This window comes from Hydra vulgaris, chromosome 14, assembly GCF_038396675.1.
Source record: "Hydra vulgaris chromosome 14, alternate assembly HydraT2T_AEP".
NCBI lineage: Eukaryota > Metazoa > Cnidaria > Hydrozoa > Anthoathecata > Hydridae > Hydra > Hydra vulgaris.
The window spans coordinates 24,533,569-24,553,775 of record NC_088933.1 but is presented as its reverse complement, the minus strand read 5'-3'; the positions used below and the strand labels follow the sequence as shown (position 1 = coordinate 24,553,775).

Genomic DNA, 20,207 nt, shown 5'->3' with positions numbered 1-20,207 from the left:
ATAAAAGGAAAGTTTAACAACAATAACAACACTTTACTTCCCTAAGACCAAAATTATTCTTACACACACGCGAGCAGTTCCGTGTTAGGTTACACACACACAAAAAAAGAAATGTAGCGTAGCGGCTTAAACATACTTAGAACACAACATATGGCATTCTTTGAAAGATAAGAAGGGTTTCCTTTGCCAAAATTAGCCCTATTTAGAAATATGACCTGCTACAATGGATCATATCGCTTTATAAGACCCAAACAATTCGCATTTTTGGAAGAAACAAACTTCTTTTTGGTACCACGAAGTGCAAGGCTACACTCAGCCAGTGTACGGATGATGGAAAATGAGTTGTTCCAGCACATGTTCCCAATACTCACACTCCTTCTTCATCTGTCTATCAAATGCGTCCTACAATTCTTGACCTTGTCTATTGGTGAGGTATGCTAAAAGGTAATCTCCGTGAAGATTTTTTTTTCAAGATTGTCAATTCTTACAATGTTTCGCCAGTCACTAAATCCGCCCTTAACAAACTGAGAAGTAGTTTTAGAAGCAAAAGGTTTACAAGCAAAGCAATATAGAATCCCTTTACGATTAGAATTCAAAAGTCATTTCTGTTGATATTTCTCTCAATTAGCTTTTCCAAAAACATTTGGTGAGAAAAATCTTTTCTGTTTTTCATTCTTGACAACAAGACATAATTTATTAAAAAGACCTGCTGCCAATTGTTTGGTTCAGCAGAACCCAGAAAGGTTGCTGCTGACCAAACAAGGTTGGGCTTCAATTTCATTTTACATTTAATTGAATTTCAATTCTGGACAATAGCTACATTTTGTAATCAAGGTCAATGCCAGCAATAGATATGCAATCTAGAATTCATGTTTTTTTTCTGCCAGCAGTTCTTCAAGGTCGCTAATAAAGTGTGATGTAGATGAAACCTTACATAACCTTTTTTAAAAATATATCAATCTGGGTCTTAAAAATGTTGTTATCAAATTCTGAATTTAAATACGCTATTTTCATTAAATAAGAATTTTAGGATTCATTGTATAAAAAGTGCACCTTTTTTTTGAAAGAAAATATAAAAGTAATAACTTTTTGGCTTTTTAGCTATAGTCTTTTAACAAATTTTTTAACCCTATTTATTACTGGGTCGTGGAGGGCAACTTTATACTGGGTCGAGCTCTTGGAGCGCGAAGCCTAAATCTTGGGAATATCAAAGCGATTGAACTTAAAATTTTGAAAACGTTTAAAGTAGCCTAAATTAATCCATATTTAGCTATTTATGTTAAGCATTAATGATTTATTCATGGCTAGAAATTCACAGATAGAACACTGCCTTTAAAAGTCTTGAGCAATTTGACAAAAAATGAGCAGGTAACCTCTAGACCGTTAAAACTGTTAAAAATGAAATTTGTGCTTACATTATATGCTAAAATTGTCCTCATAAGCTAAATAAGCTAAATAAACTTTTTTTTAAAGAGATTTTTATTTGGTCTCTCGCTCTCAACATCCTCATTGTCTTCGATGTTGCTGTCAATGTTAGATTCGTCTTCAAAATCTAGTTTAGAGGCAAATTTTAAAACTAAAAGGCTTTTTTACAAAAATGCAAGATTTATTTAAAATTTGTATACCTGACTCTCTGTCCAATTCAATTAAATCATTGCTTTCATCGTCAGAGTTCTCAACAAAATTGAGAATATTTGCTATAGCGTCTTCTGCGGAAATACACTTTTGTTTGCTCATATTTTCTTATATATATTTTTTTGTGTTCAGTTTTTTATTATTTCTGAAGTTGTAAAAAATAGTCATAATCAATACAGTTGCTGCAAAGTGAAGTTTTCAAAAAACTTCACTTTGCAGCAATTTTTTTTGTCGACGACACCCTCCAACATGAACACTGTGAGTGTTCCCTTCACTGACGTTTTTATGTTGGAAATGGTGTAGTGTAGTATGATATTAAAAGTCAAAAAGTTTGAGCGAAAGCGGTTAGACAAAAGAAAAATTATAGCGGTTAAAATTCATTTTGCACTTTCAAGGCGCGACCCATTATGAATAGGGTTAAACAATAATTTTTGTCATGTATACAGAGCCCGTTTATCACGTTCGGAAAATTATTTGAATTTCTGATTTAGATATTTACTTATTATTACTCAATGATTATTATTATTCCTCAATGGTTATCATTATTACTCCTGTGCACAATCTTTTCATTTACGTAAAACAGAACTTATTTAACTTAATTATAAATTTGTCTCGCGGACAAAATTCTTTCAAAACCTGAAAGATGGAAGATATAAAGATACTATTTTAGCATGCAAGAACATGCGAGTACCTGCAACTCAACGTCACCAGAATACGCTTTCCTGACTGCTGGGCACGTGGTCAATCAACAACGTGCATCTTGGCATCTGAAACAGTGGCCACGATAGAATTTCCAAAACGTTGTCAAGACCTGTGCAATCTGGACATTCAAAGCAAAATAAAATTTAGAAATAATTAAAAAAGAACATTTCTAAATAAATGACATCTTCGAATTAAAACTTTTTATTAACTGTTTAAATGAACAACTTTAAAAATTATGTATTTTTTTAACGGGTACTCGCCGTTTAGTTTGACGGGTACCCGGGCAAGCATTTTCACAATTTTCGACAGCCCTAATTACTAGATAGATTTAACTAACTACTAACGGTTCAAAATATTTAAAGTTAATACTTACAATATATATTATTGTTTTAGATGTGCTCGGTTTAGGATTAGATGTTGTTTTTCTAATGATCGATTCTCAATCAAATGCCAATTTTCATCGTCAGCTTTTAAAAAGTATGCCACAACTCGTAAAAGATGAGGACACTATTATTCTAAATGGACACACTATTGTTGGCGACGGTACAACTGCACAGCTAGCTGCAATTCTTACAGGTTTTCTTTTTTTTCTTCTGGAACGTAAAATAAATTTTTTTTTAAGTTATGTAAATTAAAGTTTTTACGTAAGTTAAAGTTTTAAAGTTACGTAAGTTTTAAGTTACGTTTTTAAAGTTATAACTGTTTTAGGTATAGTACAAGAGTTAAATTTTAAACTTAGTGGCGTAGATTTTCTAATGTTTCATACATTTTAACTTAATTTTCATACATTTTATCATAACTTCAGACCTTGTGTAAACTCCAAACTTTAGTTTGTTTCTACTTGTGTCAAATTATTGCAAAAAATTGTGGTGGTTGAAGCCTGGGCACAAAATTATCCCAAAAGTCACTACCCTACCTGTAATGTAAGGCAAGGAGCAGAGCCGGCGCGAGTAGGTGTTGCGTGGGGTGGGGGTGATACTTAAATTTTTGCTGACCAAAAAAAAAAAGATCCTCGTTTTTTGAAAATTGCCGACTGACTTGTCTAAAAGGGTCAAATTTGCCGACTAAATGAACAAAAAATTCATTGATTAGGGGAGGGGGGGGAGGTTCTCATGCTCTTCTTCCCTTACACACCCCCTTTGGACTTGGCTAGGATTTAAAAAGAATATAATTTTTTCATTCTATATTATATTTAAATTTTTTAACAGATTTAAAGTTTTATTTAGTAATCTTTTAACAATCAACAGTTATGCCCATGTAAAGTTTCCGACCTCACCAAAATGAGGGGGTTGTAATTTCGCATGGTTATAACTTTTGAACACTTCAAGATGAAATAAAAGTGAAACGAATTTTAAAACCTGTTGATGAATTTAAGTTTAGCACAATACGCTAAAATATATAGATAGTGTTAACTTATTTCCCTCACATTTGGGGTAAGAAGAGCTAACCTTTTGTTTTTTGCTTTGTCACGCTCTAATTTAACATAAGCATTATTTCATTTAACATAAGCATTATCTCATTTTACATAACTATAACTAATTTTTTTGCAAAACACTCTCATTTAAGCATTATCTCATTTAAAGTATTTAAGTTTGGAGTTTGCACATTACTAAGCTATCCGCACATGCACATGGTTTTAAGTTTTTTAAATATCTAAAACTCAGTTTTATGGTTTTAAGGCCGGCTGGTAGTAAGTTTCCCGAACTCTGTGGTAGCTTTCAGAGAGGCTGGTTCCATCAACAGCTGCAAAATATCAGTTACTAACAGTGCCATGTTGCGCATGAATGGTGTCCATATTCCTACTTTTGGTGTGCATTGTTGAGACCACATTTAGAGACCTTTGTTATGACTTAGGGTTTATTATTAGTAATGAGGTAACTGCTTGAAATATTAGATAATGTACTGAGCAATACCTGTGCTTCGAGTCAAGCTCTTTAAACAATTTTAAAAATGACTAAAGTATCGAAAACTATAAAACACAAAAAACCATTGTCGACACCAAGTTCTCTAAATCTATCATTCGCTAATATTTGTGGTCTTCAAAAAAACTTTATTTTTGTTGAGTTTTATCTTTTGCAAAGTTTACCAGACCTACTTTCTCTTTGTGAGACTAATTTGAGTTCAGCTGTTTTATCTTGTGATCTTAGTGTTGATGGTTATCTTTAATTCGTAAAACTCCAATAACCACGTGCTTGGCCTGGGCATTTACATTCGTAAGACTTTACCCATTTGTCGGAAAAAATGGTTTGAATCCACAGAAGATTCTTTTATGTGCTTTTATTTAGCACCACTTTACTCTATCACCTTTCTCTTGTCCTTTTTATCGCTCGCCTTCATCTCGAGACTGCACTCTTTTCAATATTATTAAATAGTCAACTTTGCAACTCGCTTTTCAGACAATCCGAATCATTTACCTCCTCTATTCGACTTATGCCTTGTTTCTGATCCTAGTCAGTACTAAGTTTCTCCACATTCACCTTTAGGTGCTTCTGATCACAATTTGATCTCTCTAGAACTATTATCTCATTCTTTTTCATCATCAGAATTCTCCAATCATCGTACCTCTTACAACTACCTTAAAGCTGACTGGGACTCTTTCCGTGATTTTCTTCGTAATGGCCCTTGGATAGAAATCTTTCGTCTTCCTGCGGACAAATGTGCTTCGTATGTAACTTTTTGGATTCAGGCTGGCATGGAATCTTTTATTTCTTCTCAACAATTAAAAGTCAAGCCTCACTCTTCTCCATAGGTTTCCTCTCATTGTACTGCTGCAATTTTCAATCGTATTCATTACTTCCAAATCTATCGCTATAGCAATTTTTTAGAAAACAGACGTCTGTTTACTATTGCTAGAAACCATTGTAAATAAGTTTTGCCTAACTTAAGTTACTAAAATTTCTAAAGACTTTGATTTTTGGACTATATATTTCTTCTCAATTAGCTCTCTTCTTACAATGTATCAGGTAACATCTTTAAGATTATTGAATCCTTCATTACCAATTATTGCATAAAAGTTGTCCTCGATGGACAGCACTCTTCTTCATTTTATGTAACTTCAGGTGTTCCTCAAGATTTTATTCTTGGCCCTAAAATTTTTTAATTTACATCAATGATCTCCCAGAAATTCTCACATCTAAGGTGGCATTGCTCGGTGATGATACCATTTATTCTTGTCTTGAAAAGAATCCAATACAATCTGATTACATGGAAGAGGCATTTGAGCTTGAGAAGGATCTTACTTTTGCTACAGCACGGAGCTCTCAGTGGCTAATGAACTTTAACTCAGATAAAACTCAATTTGTTTTTGGCTAATTGTTATCGCAACAATCTAGATCTTTTTATACTTATGAACGGTAATGCACTTGATGACTATCTACCCTTTGTCTTCTAGGATTAACTGTTACTCCCGATCTTTCTTGGAAATCATATATCAAATCCATTTCAAAATTATCATCTGCTAAAGTTGCATCTCTTTATTGTGCTCGCCAATATCTTACTCCGGATTCTATTCTTTATCACTATAAGTCTCAAATCTGCCCTTGTATGGAATATTGTTGCCATATCTGGAGCAGATCTTCAAATGATGCTCTTTCTCTTTTAGGCAAGGTGCAAAAACGCATTATAAACATAGTTGGACCTGCACTTGTAGCCAAAAGTTTACTAAAGTTCATTCTCGTGTTACTTGTCATTCATTTAAGTCTCATCCTTTTACTGTGACTGTTCCTAAGTACTCCAAAAATTCTTATTTATCTAGTTTTTTTCCTTGAACATTATTTTTTTGGAATTTGCACCCTTCGATTGTTTTCCTGATTCCTATAATTTGCAATCTTTTTAGGTGTCTATTAATCTTTATCTTGCTTTATAAATTTCATCTTTTTCCTTCCAGTAACTTCCAACTCTAATAGTGGTTGTTTGCAGCCTTGTTGGAAATGAATATATTAAAAAAAATCTTTGATGTTTCTTTTAATTTTAATTTCATGTCTTCTTGATAGTATCTTTAGGTATCTTTGATTACCTAAAACATCTTATGTCAATTGAATTGGCTAATTTAAAAAAACTTTTTCCATTGAAAATATTTGTATAAATATTGCGTTTGCTTTAGACGTAAAAACTCTTTGTTGTAATTTTGAAACAATACGCTTTTTTAAATAAGTTAAAAAAAAGCAAACTTTCTCAATTAAATTAACCTACTAAAACTTATTAACAATTTTTCTAAAACCTTCATTTATCGTAAAAATGGACGTCAAAAATCTAATCTCATGGTGGCAAAATAAAGTCGTTGATAAACATGGCTGTTTTAGTAGAAGTTGTGAGGAGTTTTAAATAAAATACAACCGATCATTTTGCAATTTTTTTTGTACTTGAAGTGCTTTTTTTATATTTGGACTCTGCGAGGGAAAACTTTTGATCTTTTGTGTTTTGTCTGTTAAGTAATTTAGCGTTGCGTAATTTATGAACGATATCTTACCTGGATTATATCAATGAATAGTTTTTTTTTTGACTTTGTGCAACAGTAAGAAAACTCGCTAATTATTCAGGTTAGTCTCGCTTATTATTCTTTTGTAGATAATTAAGTTGTTTCTTTTATAGTCTTGATGTTGCTCCCAAAAGTTTACGATCTTCTAAAATGTCGCTCATATGTAAATTTTGAATATAAACTGAATTGAAACTTGAATTATTTGAAATTTCAATTTTCAATTTGAAAAACGAAATATTTTTCAATTATTAAAAATTGAAAAATATTTCGATTTGAAAATTGAAAAAAAAATTTTTCTAGTCAAATGAAATAGTAAATAAAATAAATTTTTGATTGAAAATACTTTTTAAACAAAAACAGTTTTCATTTTCAACAGGTCTAAAAGGAAAAGATCAGAAATGCTTTAATCTACTATTCCCAACTGGTTTAAAAACAGTACAAATATTTGATCAAACTCAGAAAAAGGAGAAAATTTTTATAAATCCAACTATGAAAATTTAGATTTTGACATCCAACTATAGTCACTTTGACATGCAACTATGGTCTGCACTAAACAATCGTTGTTAGAAGAAATTGTGTCCAATTGTTTTAGTGCTTGGTCGAACTTTTACCACATTCATTTAGTAATTATAAACAATAGTTTTTCTAATACTAAATGGATGCAACATATACCAAAAGTATTGAAACTATTGACATTGCAAAAGAGAATGGTGTCATTCTACTTTGCTTCCCTCCCCACAGCATTCACATAAAGAGACGATTTTAGGGAAGGGGGGAAAGGGGTTGTAAGAGTGGGTGGTTTTCAAGTTTTAGTCGGTTTTTTGACGAATTTAGTTAGTTATGTGATACAATACAGTCGCATGAACTTTAGGACCTTTTTTTTTTAAGAAACCAGGCGGTATTTTTCAAGGATTCACCCCCTTTCCCCTTATTTTATTCGTAGAATCGCCTCTGCTCACATAATGTAACTTTTTGGTTTTTTTTTCATTCATGGAACCACATTGTAAATTTTATCATTTATTAATTTGGAGAAAAGGTTGAAAACTAATCCTAGCACAGTGGACCATAAAGACCACCAGGTTTAAACTCTCACAGTGGACCATAAAGACCGCCAGGTTTAAACTCTCACAGTGGACCATAAAGACCGCCAGGTTTAAACTCTCACAGTGGACCATAAAGAACGCTATAAACAATCTTTTTGTATGTTTCTGAATGATACACATCTCATCACATTCAGATTTTTTATACCATTTAAGCCTTTCAGTGTATTTTTTAAGTAAGGTACACACATATATATATATAGTTTTAAGCTTCAATTAGGACATGTCTTCTACACATAGCCTTAAATGTTTCATATTACCTCTCTTTTCCTTTAAGTTTTTTATCCCTAATCTTTTAGCGGAAACACACGTTTCTTTTTAACATTTGGCTGTATGCGTGTGTAAAAAAAAAAAAAATTTAGGAAGAGGTGGATTTCGAACAAAGGAGATTTCGTTTACAAAGTCATCGCATAAAAGCGGTCATGAAAGCAATGCGAATAAGAATACTGCATAAAAGCAAAACAATGAGTTAAAAACTTTGAAGTAAGTTAATAAAAATAAACTTAAAGCTATAAATTTTTAAGGTAAAAACATATTATAAAACTCAAAATGTTGTTTTAATGTCTCAAGAAACTTAGTACCATGCTTTACCTTCAGAATTACAGAAAATATTGTGCAGTTTTATAAAATAGAATTGCAAGTTCATCAAAGTAAACAAAAATAAATAAAAAGGTTAAAAAGTAATAATGACAGTAACATGAATAGTAGTAGTAATAATAATAATCAGAGTTGTTACGATATAATATGTCTGGCAGATCTGTCGACATATTTTCAAACATATTTTCTGACGACATAAAATATGTCCCACATATTTTCGATTGACATATTTTGACATAATTTTATGTCTGAATTATTTTCTGCTGACATAAAATATGTCAGACATATTTTCTGTCGACATATTTTGACATAATTTTATGTCTGAATTATTTTCTGCTGACATAAAATATGTCAGACATATTTTCTGTCGACATATTTTGACATAACTTTATGTCTGAATTATTTTCTGCTGACATAAAATATGTCAGACATTTTCTGTCGACATATTTTGACATAATTTTATGTCTGAATTATTTTCTGCTGACATAAAATATGTCAGACATATTTTCTGTCGAAATATTTTGACATATTTTTATGTCTGAATTATTTTCTGCTGACATAAAATATGTAAGATATATTTTATGTCAGCATATATACCGAGTTAAGCAAAAATAGTTTAACACATTTGTTGCTTTTTTGCAATCAATTATAATGAAGGTAAACAAAAAAAAAAAATTTTTCTGGTGCCGAGCAAACAGCTTGTTTTTTTTTTGATTGCATTTCACATTTTGATTTCAAATATGCAAATCATTTTTTATCATCACGTCAAGTTGTAAAGATATTTGGGTTCAGATCTTTAATATTTGGGGTAAAGTCCCTAATATTGTCAAAAAAAAAGTTGTTCAAAAGTATGTCAACTTGGGTCTCAAAAAAAGCGTATTTTAGAAGATAGTATAGAGATTTTAGAAAACATAAAAATTTTTCCTTAAAATTTTTTGACAAAAAAATTATTTGAAAAAATGCTAAAGACTCTTAAAAAAATGTCAACAAAATGTTTTTCAGCAATAATACAAAAAATACTTATTTTTATTACAAACGAATAACATCTTTAAAATCTCTATAAAATACGCTTCTTTTGAGACTCAGGTTAACATACTTTTGAACAACTTTTTTTTCGACAATATTAGGGACTTTACCCCAAATTCTAAAAATTTGAACCCAAATATCTTTACAACTTGACGTGATGGTAAAAAATGAGTTGCATATTTGAAATCAAAATAAGAAATCCTACATAAAAACAAATTGTTTTCTTGGCATCAGAAAAAAATTTTGTTTTTGTTGACCTGTGTTGTGCTTCATAAAACTTTTATTTTAAATCCTATAATCAAATATCTTTTGTTTCATAAAGGTCTTTTTCTGCCCTTTTTAGCGATGTATCATTTGATAGTATTGACAAAGTATTTTTAGCGATGTATCATTTGAGAGTATCGACTAGTATTGATGCATCATTTGATAGAATTTGATAGTATTTGATAGTATTTGATAGTATTGATTAGTATGGATTAGTATTGGCGATTTCCCTTATTAGAATGTAAAAACCATCTCAAGCTGAGTTTTTATTACTGAAAATGGTTTTTGTTAATATGACTAAACTTAAAATTATTCTCTTGATTAAAATAATATTTAAAAAAAAAACATTTTTAGCTATTTTTAACTAATGGTTGATTCATTCAATAAATTATTCTCCATTTTTGACTTTAAATCGTAAGGAAAACGAAAAAAATAATTATTCCAATAAATATTTCACTCAAAACATTTTATGCAAGTTTATGGCAGATAATTATGCTGTTATAATGCAATAGTCAATTATTTTATTGTTAAATAAATCATAACTATTATAACTAAAAGTATATTATTCGTAATTAGTTATAAATTATTACCGGTTAGTCTTCTTAATATGAATTTAATGAGCTGAATATAACTTTTGTGTAATATTTCAAATTCTTCAGCTTAAATGAATTTAATTTGCCACGAATTTTTTGAAATTCTGTGAACCGTTTTTTTCATAGAATCTTTTGAATTCAATTTTTCATAATGAGATCTTTTTCAGGATCAACTAGTAATTAAAAATAACTGAAAAAGTTTTTTTTTTATTATTATTTTAATCAAAGAAATAATTTTAAGTTTAGTCATACTAATAAAAACCACTTTCAATAATAAAAACTCGCCTTGAGATGGTTTTTACAATCTAATAAGGGAAAGCGCCAATACTAATCAATACTAATCAATACTATCAAATACTATCAAATGATGCCTCAATACTAGTCAATATTAGTCAATACTATCAATGTCAATATTAGTCATAATCAATAAATAAGTCATAATCAATAAATAACTCAATAAATGCCAATATTAGTCAATACTATCAAATGATACATCGCTAAAAAGGGCAGAAAAAGACCTTTATGAAACAACTGATGTTTGCTTATAGGGTTTAAAGTAAAAGTTTTATGAAGCATAATTGATTGCAAAAAAGCAACAGATTTGTTAAACTATTTCCACTTAACTCTGTAAATTAAGTTAAAATGCGCAATAAATTTGTCAGATTGATTTTTTCTTCAAGAATATCAAACAGCAAATAATTCAGATATAAAATTATGTCAAAATATGTCCATAGAAAATATGTCTGACATATTTTATGTCAGCAGAAAATAATTCAGACATAAAATTATGTCAAAATATGTCGGTAGAAAATATGTCTGACATATTTTATGTCAGCAGAAAATAATTCAGACATAAAATCATGTCAAAATATGTCGACAAAAAATATGTCTGACATACTTTATGTCAGCAGAAAATAATTCAGACATAAAATTATGTCAAAATATGTCGACAGAAAATATGTCTGACATATTTTATGTCAGCAGAAAACAATTCAGAAATAAAAATATGTCAAAATATGTCGACAGAAAATATGTCTGACATATTTTATGTCGGCAGAAAATAATTCAGACATAAAATAATGTCAAAATATGTTGACAGAAAATATGTCTGGCATATTTTATGTCAGCAGAAAATAATTCAGACATAAAATTATGTCAAAATATGTTGACAGAAAATATGTCTGACATATTTTATGTCAGCAGAAAATAATTCAGACATAAAATTATGTCAAAATATGTCGATAGAAAATATGTCTGACATATTTAATGTCAGCAGAAAATAATTCAGACATAAAATTATGTCAAAATATGTCGATAGAAAATATGTGGAACATATTTTATGTCGGCAGAAAATATGTCTCAGACATATTTGACAGATAACAACCCTGATAATGATAATTAAACTCTCACCGCCAAGTTTTTTTTCTTTTACGCAAATAAAGTTTGTATAAGTGTTTTTCAAATGCAGTACAAGTTTGAAGTCGATCAGAAGAGTTTTTTTAGTTTTGAAAGTATAAAAGACTAAAAATTTAGTCTTAAAAACAAATCCGCCATTATTGGCTGCTTTTCTTTAAATAATTTTTAAATAAGAAAAATTATAAGAGAAAAAGATACAGAGCGGTAAATATGGCTGAATTAAAACAGTCTGTTTGTGAAATTTGTTTGGAAAAAAACAGGTATACATTCAAAATTACAACCATCTACAGCAAATATAATCAAGGAGTTGGCCTGAGTACAAGGAAGAGTTTATTGTCTGCCCAGATGTAATTTGTTCATATTGTAGAAAAAAACATCTTTTTGGTAAAGAAGGGATCAAGCATTTATCTGTCAAACTGGATATGTAAAGTTTCTCAAGTATATAGTTTATATTTTATTAAAGTTATATAAGTAATACATAAATAAATATAAATTTTTTATTAAAATATATTTTTTTGAAATAGGTTGACAGGCCAAGAATCAGACGTAGTACTGAGCTTAGTGATATTATTCTATCATCTTATGTTAAAACACAAGCTGTAGATCTCTAAGGGAAAATATGTGCAGCTTCTGCTTTTCACTTCTCGCAATAGGTTTATGATTAGTTATTAAACTACTTGATAAGTAAATTAAAAGTTGTCATATATTTATAAATTTAGATAAAAATAAAAAAACATTTTTTTAAAGTTCAATAAGTGTATATTAATTTAAAAGTTAATTTTATTCTCCAGGATGTCATAAAAACTGTTGCTTTACTGAGGCTGTTTTGAACTTAATTCATTTGTCAGAAAAACATGATCCCACATTATGCAAGCAAGATGCTTCAGGCAAAATTAAAAACAAGATGGCGCGTAAAGACATTGAGAGAGGCTAGCCCTTTTAAATATCTACAGGTATATATAAGTTTTTACAGTCATTATATAGTTCATATAGATTTTAAAGGCACAAAATTAAGCATTTGTTTTGATTGCTAACAACTTTTTTAAACATTTGAGTTGTAAATTTAAATTAACGGAAGTAAAAAATGTAGATAATTTAAATATACTTTATTTTTAAGGTGAGAATCCGTTAACTTTAACATGTTGGCACTAAAGATAGTAAATCTTCTTGAAAATCTTTCAATCAGATATCATTCCAAACAATGCTGGAACTAACTTCTCTACTGGAATTGACAAAAAATCAATTAAAAATATTGATTTCAAGTCTGCGTATAAATCCGTCTACTATTGTTGAGAACAATATAGTTAGCATGATGACGTCATAACAACAAGAAATCGAATCTAAATATAATATAGAACAATATATTTTTTTTTTGAAATGATGAAGCTGTAACAAGAAATCTAGTATTTATTCACGAATCTTCTGAATTTATTCTAAGTATTATAATGGAAAGAGCCTTGGATTTTTGGTCCATTATAACATGTCTATCTATTGATTGAGCTCAAGGGTTTCTAAAAGTAATTGTAAATGTCTTTGATAAGACTAATAAAAACGACATATATATTGACAGTGGAGTTAAGAAGTGTTTTATTCTTGCTATTGTTGAAGATGTTTCTGAAGACAACAGAAATCAGCAAAAAATCTTGAGTAGAATAAATCTAGATGATGTTGCATAACACCTTGCATTTGATTTAAAATGTGCTAACTGCAGCTTGGGTTTATCATCTAATTCTGGTAAATATGCCTGCTTGTGGTGTGAAGATGCCCCTTCAGTTATTAAAAAATTTAAAATATTATTTTTTGACATACAGCAGTATGCAAAAATACATTTAAATATATTCTCCCATTTGTGAAATTTAATTGTTGTTCTCTAGAATCATATGCTGAACAGATATGAGAGTAATTTTGTCACTTTTAGGAGATAAATAGGGTATAAAAAAAAGTTTTGATACTTCTGATCTACTTTAGATTTCTCCAATACAAAAAAAATAACTTATTTAAGCAGCATTTATTTTTATATAAAATAAAATTAGAGGTGGGGAGAAGTTCAATGGTTTAAATTAAAGTTCAGTTCGGTCTTAAAATCTCTAAAACAATTATATATAAACCGTACATGAGTTTAGAAAAACCGCTATTAGACCAGGAGATATTTCAGTATTTATTGATGATGATTTCATGGCAACGGAACTTACTGACATGAACATTGTCACTGTAGATCCGGTAAAAAATCACAACATTAGGGGAAAAAAATAAATATATATTCTGTCTAAATTATGTTATTACATTGATTAATTTTTTTTTTCTTCAAGTTCTTCCTATGATCCCATTTTACCCCATGTTTTGCTTCATACAAGGGCGAAAAAAAAAACAATGCAACATAGACAAATTTCTAACAAATTAAAAAGTTGTAAATTAAAAATTTACCGTTATTTATATAAACTTTCAATTTACAGCTTTTTCAATTTTTGATTTGTCACAATTTAGTATGTTGCATTCTTTTTTTTTTTTCACAAAAATTTGTAATCATTCTGTTTATATTTTTATCACTTATTTTTCTCATTTCCTCATTGTTTTGCCACTTATTACAGTTTTTGATCAGTTTTCTTTCTTAGAGCCTGCGTAGATTTCGATTGAATAAAAAGTTTTTTTTTTAAGAAAACTTTAGAAAAATATTTGTGGGATTTGCACTTATTGAGTTGTTTCTACAACTTCAACCTAACCAAGGACAGTAACATGCTTTGAGCACTCAAACGTTGTCTAAATCAAAAGGTGTGAAATACGGAGAACGGGGTATGAAACCTAGTATTCAATCAAACAGCCATTTTTGACTCTATCTTTACTACACAAAAGACACATCTCAACATTCCACTGAAAATTAAAAATGTAAATAAGATATAATGCTGCTTTTTTTTGTGTGTGGATGCACTCAATGACACCCGTGCAGTGAATCGGCTGTACCTGTCCTGCTACTTTGTCTCAGTATAATTTTTTTTAGAGGTTATTTCATCCCTCTCTAAAAACCAGAGGCTTTTAATAAAATAAAAAATAGATTTTGAATAAAGATAATATTTATTTTTATGTTACAAAATTTAAAAAGGTTTTGGTTTTAAATGTTTGTTATACGGATTATGCGATTATAATCTTTATCTCAAGTTATATAAAAATACAGTCAAAAGAATAGTCAGCAGACTAAACAAAAATACATTTCACGAAGTATCTATTTTAACAGTTATATTACATGTGATAAACCAAAACTTTTAATACATTTTGAGTATTAAATAGTTTATTTAACAATTAACATTGTCTGTAATTTTAATAAAAAGTTATAAAATTTTTTAGGCAGTTTTTTTTTTTTTTATCAATTTACCGGTAAATTTTAACTTCGCAACTCTAGTATTGATGCACTTTCATTAAAAATTAAAAGTATAGGTAATTGATAAATTCTGTAGTTTTTTATTTTAGACAGTACTAAAAAATTACATGTGGTGCAACAATGTTTTACTAATAATGCGTTGCATTTTTATGTTTTACTAATAATACTAATAACATGCATTAACTGTCAATTAACGTAATTTGCAATAGACGCAAAATGTTGTTAGCCCAACTGCATTGTCCATTAACGCAAAATTTAGTTTGCTAAATATTTATTTAACTTTGTTGCAATTACCAACGCAAAATGCGATTGGCTAATTAATGCAAAAACCAATTAACTAACTAACGCAAATTGCAATTGGTTCACCAACTGTACTTATATTCTCTCGTTCTTATTTAAATCAAAAAAAAGTTTTTTTTATTATATAAAGACTGCGAAACTTAATATAGGTATTGAATCTACTTATATTGCTCACAATATACATTTTCAATATTTTAGGCGAACAAGAAAAAAGCCTTCCTGAAACAAGACGAAATATGCCTAATTCTAGTACATGTGACCAATTCAATTTCATTTTTAAAGATCTTCACAAAGCTGGCTACCTAACTATGTTAAGTGAAGATAAACCAGAGTTTGGCACTTTTCACTACCGTCTAAATGGCTTTAATAGTTTGCCAACATCTTGGTATCTACGCCCGTTTTGGTTAGCTCAAAACCCATCTGCTAAATGTGATGTTGAATATAACACCAAACTTCTTAAAACATTCACAGAAACATTTGAAGATATACCTAAAGTGTCTTTGATAATAAACGCAGATATTGGGCACAACGATTTTAATGGTTTACAAGCAATTGATGATGATATTCTTGAAATAATAAACTTTTTTAAATCTCCTGTAAGAATAAATCACACAATTCTTATTATTTTCGGGGATCACGGCGCACGCATTGGTGATTTTCGCTCAACAACTCAAGGAAAACTGGAGGAAAGATTGCCCTTTTTTTCAATTACTTTACCACCTGATTTTAAGAAAAAGTACCCTAAAATGTTTAGAGCTTTGAAAAAAAATTCGAATGTCTTAACAAATCACTTCGATGTTTATGCAACGCTGCAACATATGCTCAGTTACCCAGATATTCCAAGTAAGAAATATATTGGCCAGAGTTTATTTACTGAAATAGATCCAACTGTTAGAACTTGTGAAAACTCTGGCGTTGATGACCACTGGTGTCCTTGCTTAAACTATGAAACAGTTGCTGTAACAGATGAAACGGTAAAAAAAATTGCGCACGAAGTTGTTCGTTATTTAAATAATTTATTAAACGAAAACGAAAAAGCTCGAAAATATTGTATGAAATTGACGTTGCAATCAATTTTATCGTCGGGTTTAAAAACCCCTAGAAAAGAAGTTAGTCACTTTATAAAAACGAATAAAAATGATGAGTGTGATTCGTGCGGTGTTGTTTACGACACCTCTGTTGTCGCAAAAAAATATTATGAAGTTGTTATGACAGTTTATCCTAGTAATGGAGCTTTTGAAGCCAATGCTGATGTTTTACCTGATAACACAATTATTGTGGATCCAAATGTTAGCAGAATAAATTTATACAGTAACCAACCTCATTGTATTATGAATGAGTATCCTCATTTACGACCTTATTGTTATTGTGAATCACAAAGTTGATTTTTAAAAATCGCAAGCTGGTAGTAAAAAATTTTACATTACCTTTTTAAAATAACATGAAACTACAGTTTTTAAACGTAGTATTAATAAGCGGGTAGAATAACAGAACAACAGAATAACAGAACAAAAAACAAATAGTAAAAAGAAGAAGGTATAAAGCTTTCGAAAACGGTAAAATGTATTCGTATGCACTCATACACATGGACTCATACATTCACAAACATAAACACATACACGCACACATACTGGATATAGTACAAATTTAATTTTTTTTTTTAATTTATTTTTTAAAAACTACTTTAATATAGTTGAATCGATCGGTAACGTTATAATGCAATAAAGTACAGCTTTAAAAGAATTAATATAAAAGTAAATTTCATAAAAAGGCTTAAGAAACTATATTACATACCCTAATTTTGGAGCTGATCAGATACCTTATTAAAGAAGCGTACCGACAAGCTTGCAAAAGGAGACTTTTAGTTCCTGAAAAAATATGGTTGAACAGATAGATCACTCGATAAAAGTGTGAGACTCATATAAATTTAAAAAAAATAATTATAAAAAAGAAATGTGTTGTTTACATAGGTTAAAGTGTAAACAGGACGTCTAATATGATGTTGCCACATTTACTATACTTATTTTCTACAACTAGCTTTTGAGGATTGGTTAAAGTCTTAAGTAGAGATTTTCTTTTAATGGAGTATCTAAGGTGTTTTAAGAAGTGAAGATAAGTTAATAATAAATATTTTAATGGCAATGATAACATCAACTTATTGTTATTATTGCAATTATTATTTTTTATTATACCTGATTTTATTATACCTGACAATACAAACGTTCGCCGTTTTGTCTTCTTTGTTTTGTTCTAATTGTGTCTGTTTGCTGGGGAAAAACCCAGCAAACAGCCATCGTAAGAACTAAATAGTTTATTCAAGCAAAGCAAAGAAGACAAAACGGCAATTGTTTGTATTCTCAGGTATCACAAAATTATTAATTAATCCAATCAAAAAGAAACATAGATACTATATCTTACAAGGATATAAGTTCAGTTCTCCAGTTGGTAAGTATAACACACAAAAAACTGAAACGTTGTTGTCAAACTTGATTTGCCATATCATCACTACAAAATTTAAGCGCACATTATATTTAATGGAGTCGTTATAAGAACAAAACCAAGTTGACTTGTTGTTAAATCATGATTCTTTAAACACCTTGCTTGATCAGACTTAATAAAAAATTTTATTATATTACGTAGTTACCTGGAAAAAGAAATGAAATTACATAAAATACTTTTTAAATGTTTTTAAAAAATAAGTAACAAAAAATGTTTTTAAAAAATAAGATTTTTACTACAAGCTAAACTTCCGGTTTAATTTTAATGAGATAAACAAATTTCTGGTTCCCTCTTTTCTCAAGCCGCGTTTTAAAACTAGTTTTAAAACTAAACATTATTTCAAATATCTAAAAGTGTGGAATTGCAGATTAAAGAAAAATCTTTCCGCTCCGAAGTAGATTTACATGCTTCTCATTCTAGTGATACTGGTTTAATAAATATTAGGCAACATGGTCCTCAAAAGTCACAAGTGCCACGCTTCCTAACAGAGCCGTAGCAATGGGTGTGCGTGAAATTTTTGCATAATTTAGAAACTATATTTATATCTCTATATATATTTAATATAAATTATATGTATCGTATACATTAGTTTGAACTTTGATGTGTAATCAAATTACTAAAATGCAATCACTAATTACAAATCATTATATTATTTCATTACTTGTATATAAATTACTATTGTATACATATAATTTTTGCTTCTACGTCACAATGAACATTTTTAGTTTCTGCATCAAATAGAAATGGGGGAAGTGATTTTAAAAACAGATTGTGGAAAGTAAATACAAAGTATGTATAAATGAATGAATGTATGTGACATCGCATCAATTAACTTGCATTTTTATCGTTTATCCAGAACTCATTGCATTGCATCCAGCTAAATGATTTTAACGTCTTTGTTAGGTTAATACGTAGTCATAAAATAATCTGTTATTATGACTATGGGTAATGTTAGTTAATTTTTTTTTTAATTTCGCCTTTTACTATAAATACAATTTTCATATATATACATATACAATAAAATAAATAGCTGGAGCTTAAAGAAGACATAATGTCTAATCACCGAGTACCTATTTATAAAATTGCAATTTACAAATATTATATTAAAAAAAACCTTGAGATTTACACAAAAACCATGTAAAAAAAAAGTTTAAGAAAGTACTTATTTTCAAACTAGAAAAATTACAATAGTATGATAAGTTATATTTAATAAATAAATAACTCATTTTTATTCATTATGTTAATAATTGAAAATTTATGTTACTTACTTTGAGATTTTCAGCAGCTGTTCAGGCGGTTTTCTTTTCTTTTTTTTAACATTACTTTTGTTAAACATTTCGAATTGCTACCAAAATTAACTGAAATTATCCTTCTTTTTCAATAATAATCATTAAAATTATTATTCAATAAAAATTTAATCAAAAGCATTAGCATCAAAATAATTGCCTTAACCGGGTCATCTGCGCACCGTGTTAAGCTATATTTTCTCGGTGTAGTTAAAAATATTATAGCGTCTGTATGATATTTTGTTGACTACGACATATTTCCGTTAAATGATCAGGTCCGCGAATTATGAAAAGACGAAAAAAATTAAAACGATAAATTTTGCGGATTCTTTTTTTTTTTTTTTTTTTTAAAAAAAATCTTAAAACCACAATCGTTTGTCCAAATTTAAATAAGATTTCAAATAAATACGTTCTTAAGTGAACGAAGTTATAGTTTAATAATACGATCAGTGTTGATCGTTTATTGGCAATTTTTTTTTATTATAAGCTCTTTCTTGGTCGCAATTCTAGTGTTTTTTGTGAAATTTGATAGGAATATTGTAATTTGACAACTTTACATAAGATCTATAGTGGGTCAAGGCACTTTTTCAAAAGATTTTAACTAAATTCATGTTAACCCCGATAAGCGAAAGTGATCTAAAGACTCCAGTCTTTAGATCACTTTAGTTTTCTTTAGATTCACTATTAGGGGTAGTAAAAAGATTTGGAAAATTATGTATAAAAAAAGAAAAGTTTTTTTAAATATTAAAAAAACCTGAAGCGAAAAAAACTATAACATCTTAAGATCTTGTTTGGACATAATACGCTGATAAAATCATGCTAACTCCAAATAAAAGAATTCGAATAATTTGTCAATCGCCTTAACTACACCAAGCTCTTATAAATTTGCTTTATCGCCATTTTTAAAAATTTGGATTTGGTTTATAATATAACCTAACC

At 29.2% G+C, this 20,207-nt stretch overlaps 1 protein-coding gene and 1 long non-coding RNA gene across 2 annotated transcripts in view; both read left to right on the top strand.

The window, feature by feature from the left end:
• The window catches only part of LOC100208013 (uncharacterized), a 42,946-nt gene extending 25,709 nt beyond the window's left edge, over positions 1–17,237 (top strand). The window contains exons 3-4 of the mRNA XM_065818398.1: positions 2,731–2,913; positions 15,682–17,237. Of these exons, the coding sequence (XP_065674470.1) occupies positions 2,731–2,913; positions 15,682–16,868 (1,370 nt within the window). The 3' untranslated portion in view covers positions 16,869–17,237. The remainder of the gene's footprint in view (positions 1–2,730; positions 2,914–15,681) is intronic.
• Positions 10,736–13,638, top strand: LOC136091229 (uncharacterized). Its single transcript, XR_010643809.1, has 4 exons — positions 10,736–12,248; positions 12,335–12,463; positions 12,602–12,763; positions 12,928–13,638. It is a non-coding gene; the product is annotated as an uncharacterized LOC136091229 (long non-coding RNA).
• Positions 17,238–20,207: the final 2,970 nt, after the last annotated feature.